The following is a 5,639-nucleotide window of genomic DNA, read 5'->3' as shown; positions in this document are numbered from 1 at the left end:
ATCGATCGCAGAAGAGAGACGCTTTCTGTCGCCACACCAGTTTGGCTTCAGGAAATCTCGTTCAACAATAGATGCTGTTAAATCAGTGGTTGACATAGCCAAAGAGGCCATCGAAGGGAAAAGGTGGCATGGAGGTAAAAAGGAATACTGTTATAACGCTAGATGTGAAAAACGCATTTAAAACTGCAAGCTGACAGCACATAATGGAAACCCAAATAAAAATGGAGGCCCCGAATTACATTATCAGAATAATTAGGTGCTATCTCTCCGAACGGGAACTAAAGTACCGGAGCGACAGAGGAATAGAGGCGTACAGTGTTTCCGCGGGGGTACCCCAAGGATCCGTTCTCGGGCCTCTCCTGTGGAACTTAATGCACGACGAGGTTCTATGCATCGATTTGCCTCCTCGGACAAAAATAATAGGATTCGCAGACGACATAGCAGTAGTAGCGAAGCATAAACAGAATATTGAAAGGAAAGCCAGCGAAGCTATAAAGAGAGTGAAGGCATGGCTATCATCAAGATATCTAGAACTCGCTGATCACAAAACAGAGGCAGTATTGATAAGTAGCAGAAAGGCCATAGAGACAATAAGACTCAGTGTTGGATCAGAAACTATAATATCAAAGCCCGCAATCAAATATTTGGGGGTAATGATTGATGGCCGTTTAAACTTTAAGGTCCACCTGGAGTATGCAGCAAAGAAAGCATCGAATTTACAGGCATGCTTANGAGACAATAAGACTCGGTGTTGGATCGGAAACTATAATATCAAAGCCCGCAATCAAATATTTGGGGGTAATGATTGATGGCCGTTTAAACTTTAAGGTCCACCTGGAGTATGCAGCAAAGAAAGCATCGAATTTACAGGCATGCTTATCTAGAATGATGCCAAATATCGGCGGTCCCAAACATAGTAGAAGGGTATTGCTTAGTAGAGTGGTCAGCTCAGTCTTACTCTACGGTGCTCCAATTTGGGCTGAAGCAATGAGCCTAAAATATCATGCGAAGATACTCACATCTGTGTATCGCCTAAGCGCACTAAGGACTATTTGTGGATTCCGAACCATATCTGACGAAGCATCCTTCGTAATTGCCGGACTGATTCCCGTAGATATCCTGGCAAACGAGATGCAAAGAGTGTATAAGCGGGTATCTGCGGGAAGTACCAGTTTAAACCGCAAAGAAGTTGTAGAGCAGGAAAGATGTCGCTCTATGGAGATCTGGCAAAAGCGTTGGGGTGAATCGGAAGAGGGTAGGTGGACTGATAAGCTTATTCCATGCATTAAGAACTGGCTGGAAAGAGCCGACGGAGATTTAAACTACTACTTGACACAGTTTCTTTCGGGACATGGCCCCTACCGAGAGTATCTAAAAAGATTTGGGCATGGAGATTCCCCACACTGTCCGACTTGCACAGGCCTTGCTGAAAACGCGGAACACATAGTATTCTTTTGCCCTCGCTATGCCCCTGAAACCCGAAATATACTACAGGGTAGCAACATTGTAGACTACATGTTANCAACATTGTAGACTACGTGTTAAAATCAGCAGAGAACTGGCATAAAGTGTGCGCACATATCTCTGGAATTCTTAAAGATCTAAGGCGATCTGAACAAGCTAGAACCGGTTAAATAACGTAGCGAGCCTGCTGGCCAACCAGCCCCGTGAGGTAATACCTTAAATGGCAGTGCCGCGGGGAGAGTGGTTAGTGGAGAGGTTTTAGTATGCAGGTGTAGCTGTGAGGCTGCAAGTCGTGCATACTACTATGCCGGTATAGTAGTACTCATGAGAGTTCCCTCTTCACGGGCGTCATCCCAGAAAAAAAAAATAAAATAAAAAAAGCCCTTCGAAATTTGCTGCTGGACTATGCGTTACAGCTTCGCTAATTTTACCCCTACCGAAACCAAAGATGTATACACATCAAAAGTAAAGGCAGTAAAATAAGGCAATTTTCTATAAGACTAAATATCGATAATATAAGCGAAATCGTAATTTAACCATGCTGCCACTATATTCTAGTGTATCAGTAGTCCATATTTAATATAAAAAATCGCCTTTCCATACGATTTCTGTGTACGTCTTTTTCCATTGATAACGACGACATATTTTATTTTTTTACATTTTGAGGACAAAAATTATACAAATCCAGCAATTTTAGATATTAATATCGTTTAGAAAACACCAAGTTATTTAAAAATCGCCATAAAACGATTACTAAAATTGGTTATTTTAGATACTATTTCCCAACGAATAGTAGTATAAAAATTAAGATCGGCTCCACTGAAAATAAGCATGCCGATCTTGTCAAAATTACAACAAACACGTCGCTACTGACAACACCTTGTTTTTATTCCACCATGTATTATACGTACATATATTCATGTATGTTCATCAGTTATCAACGGTCCTAATTTTAGTATTTTTTTTAATTTTCGCCTTGCTTTTTTATCAAAATAGGCTACTAAACCTATGCCTAAAACCATCTACGAATATGAAAACCAGTTGCAATAAATGAGTTCATACATATGTATGTACATACAAACTTAAGTATGTATACATATAGGTAAAAAGCCGTATACATGTTCGGAGTTTGCATAATCAGAAGTAATAATCAATTGTACTGAATTTTCTGCTGAAATACACATGCTAAGCCCTTCGAAATTTTCTGCTGAGCTATGCGCTACAGCTTCGCAAATTTTACCCCTACCGAAACCAAAGATGCATACACATCAAAAAATCCCTAGTTTAACTCATAATTCTTAATGATTCTCTTAAATCGAATTACAATATTTATAAATTTTAATTTCTGGCTCAGCTCACATTTGTTGAAATGAGTAGTCCACTTGCAAAGTGCGCTGTGTAAATTTTTTTCAATTTTTAGTTTTTGGTGGGTAAGGTAGCAGTATTTAAAGTAGCTTCGTACTGTATTGTTAGTGGACATAATACAGTGCAAAGACTTTCTATATTCTGAAAAAAATAGCATCAAATATTAACTAGTAGGGAGGGGTAAATTCGATATTCGAAGCTTCGATTTTCGAATTTTAATCGAATTTTAGCTCCGAAATGGCGAATTTTTGAAATCGAACTTTGTGTTGCTAAAATTCGGATAAAATCGAATTTTTCCAGAAAAAAATCGAATTTCGTCTTTGTTTGCAAAAAATCAACTCGTCAACTTTCTTCTTTCTGACTAAAATTGTCATCACTGTGTTTCTTAGGGATTCAAATAAAGAAATACATGTTTTTCGATCTGATGCATAAAAACAAAAAATCTGTGCAAAGAAGGAACTATTATTCCAAACTCTATTTTAAACGTTTTTTTATAAAAAACGATTGCCAAGCCCATTTCTAGGGGTTTTTCGCCTTAAAAAAAATGGTGCCGTACAAATATTATACCTGGATAGGCATTCTATCGGAGTCTGCAATAAAATTTAAATTCTTGCAAAAACTCTATGTTTAACACCTTACTAAATATATCTCAACATAAGTTTTCGAAAACAAATTACAAAAAATTGTTGATTCTCATAAAATAAACCATCTTGCCATAAAGAAAAATATTTTAAAAATGGTTCTTGAAAAACTCCCATCTTTTTAAACCACGTTTTTTATAGAGAATCAAACAAGGATTACGATGGTATAATTTTAAATCCCTAATTTACTGGTCTTCACTATTCAAATCAACTTCAAAAAGTTCAACTGTTAATAGCTAAGTTAGCTTTAGCACAATCTTGACCATCTTACATGAACAAATGTTAAGCCAGTTTCTTTAGATTTAAGACGACTTTAAGATGAAGTCTCTACGCTGAGCAGAACTTTAAATTTTGATCCATCACTGGTGCCAACTAAACACAGGGGATGACGGAAATTCGTTGCAAAATAAATCATCCTCCCACCCAGTCGGAAAACTCAACCCACATCAACATACAAGTATACATTACATAAATGACACATAAGGGTACTTACAAATAGAGTTGTATGAAAAGTCGATAATTTTTAATCCTTTCAAATTCCTTAAGCTTCCAGACTTTAATTCAAGAATTTCATTCCGTGACATGTCCAAATCTTCTAAGACTAATTGTTCCCGAAGCAAACCAGGCGGAAAATGCTTTATTCTATTATCACTAAAATTGATAACAATCAATCGTTGAACGTTGCAAAATAAATTTATTGGTATTTCGGATATTATATTTTTGCTAACATCTATTAAGTTCAGATTGCGAAGCTTCCAGAATGTTACCGTATTCAAATTTTCCAGCTGGTTATTTTGAAGACGTCTTGCGATATGAACATTTACAAGAGTTAATGCAATAAATGCCAATAATAAGCAAACTTACTTACAATTGGATAAGGCTATCCAAATCCTTGAATAGCTCAGCTGGTATAAAATTAAGAATATTGTTAGAGAGATCAAGTTCTTTCAGCAGTGTTAAACCGCGAAAAGTGTCCTTGTGTAGTGTCGAAAAGAAATTCCGAGAGAGATCGCTGAAAATAGAACAAAACACGAGTATTAGTCTATATCGTCACTAGACACGAATAGAGGCGCACTAATGTTTTGACGGCGAAAAAATACGCTTAAAAAAAATTAAGAAAAAATACGCTTAAGAAAAACTACGGCGAGGAAAGACGGGTATCCTAGTTGACTACGAACAAAGACGCGTAAACGTAAATTTATACCTGGTCAAGGACTGTCACTTAAGCAGCATGCCCCAAAAACTCTCTGGGAAATTTATATACTGTTACACCCACTTAACTAAGTTTTCGCGTCTTTCTGTGCCGTCAACTTTGCAGAGTCTTTCTTCGCTGCCTTTTTTATGCCTCTTTTTTTGAGCTTGCGTCTTTATTCGTGTCTAAAGACGATATTCGTGTCTAAANCATACTGTTACACCCACTAAAGTAAGTTTTCGCGTCTTTCTGTGCCGTCAACTTTGCAGAGTCTTTCTTCGCTGCCTTTTTTATGCCTCTTTTTTCGCGGTCAACTTTTGAGCTTGCGTCTTTATTCGTGTCTAAAGACGATATTCGTGTCTAAAGACGATATATGATAAAGGTAATTACACTAGCGCACACAAGGGGTGGGTTTTGGGGTTCAAACCCCCCATAAAGCTAATGACCCCAAATGCAAACTGTATCTTTAAGCTAAGAATCCAGCTCTAAAGGAATTATAAGAAATATTTATTATAATTTCTGTTGCTTGAAAAAGCGCTTTGCTTTTGCTGTAAATTTTCATGAGGAAATGAATATACGAGCATTTTTTTCTTGAGAGCTGCAAACTGATTTAAGAAATTTTGGTAGAAGAAAATTACTTTTCCATTTCTCGTCCGTCGTTTTATATGAATTTTTCGTTTTTCTTGAGAGTTCAGTTAATTTTTTCGGTATTCGAAATATTAAAAAAATTTATAAATCGTGAAAAATCACCATCTCTATCGAAAGCCAGAAATCGGAAAAAGGAACATAAAAGTGCAAAAATTCATGGAATCAATAAATTTATTTTTAATGAGTCATTTTTAATATTTTTTATTAGGTACTTTTGAAAGTTGAGCGCATCTTGAGTTTATAGAACTTTTTATTAAACAAGTAGTTTTTAAGGAAAGAACACAACCGACTTCAATTCTTATATTCAAATTTAGGGGTACCGTTAATTG

General features: G+C 36.5%; 1 protein-coding gene across 1 annotated transcript in view; it reads right to left on the bottom strand.

Moving 5' to 3' along the window:
* LOC108371946 (leucine-rich repeat-containing protein 15) overlaps positions 1–4,482 on the bottom strand; it is a gene marked incomplete at its 5' end in the record, with an annotated part of 38,003 nt that extends 33,521 nt beyond the window's left edge. The window contains 2 exons of the mRNA XM_017627564.1: positions 3,964–4,274; positions 4,339–4,482. Of these exons, the coding sequence (XP_017483053.1) occupies positions 3,964–4,274; positions 4,339–4,482 (455 nt within the window). The remainder of the gene's footprint in view (positions 1–3,963; positions 4,275–4,338) is intronic.
* Between the last annotated feature and the right edge of the window lie 1,157 nt (positions 4,483–5,639).

This window comes from Rhagoletis zephyria, unplaced genomic scaffold, assembly GCF_001687245.7.
Source record: "Rhagoletis zephyria isolate East Lansing unplaced genomic scaffold, Rhagoletis_zephyria_1.1 Rzeph_scaffold_05320, whole genome shotgun sequence".
Lineage (NCBI taxonomy): Eukaryota > Metazoa > Arthropoda > Insecta > Diptera > Tephritidae > Rhagoletis > Rhagoletis zephyria.
The sequence above is the reverse complement of the archived record's forward strand: the minus strand, read 5'-3'. Positions and strand labels throughout refer to the sequence as shown.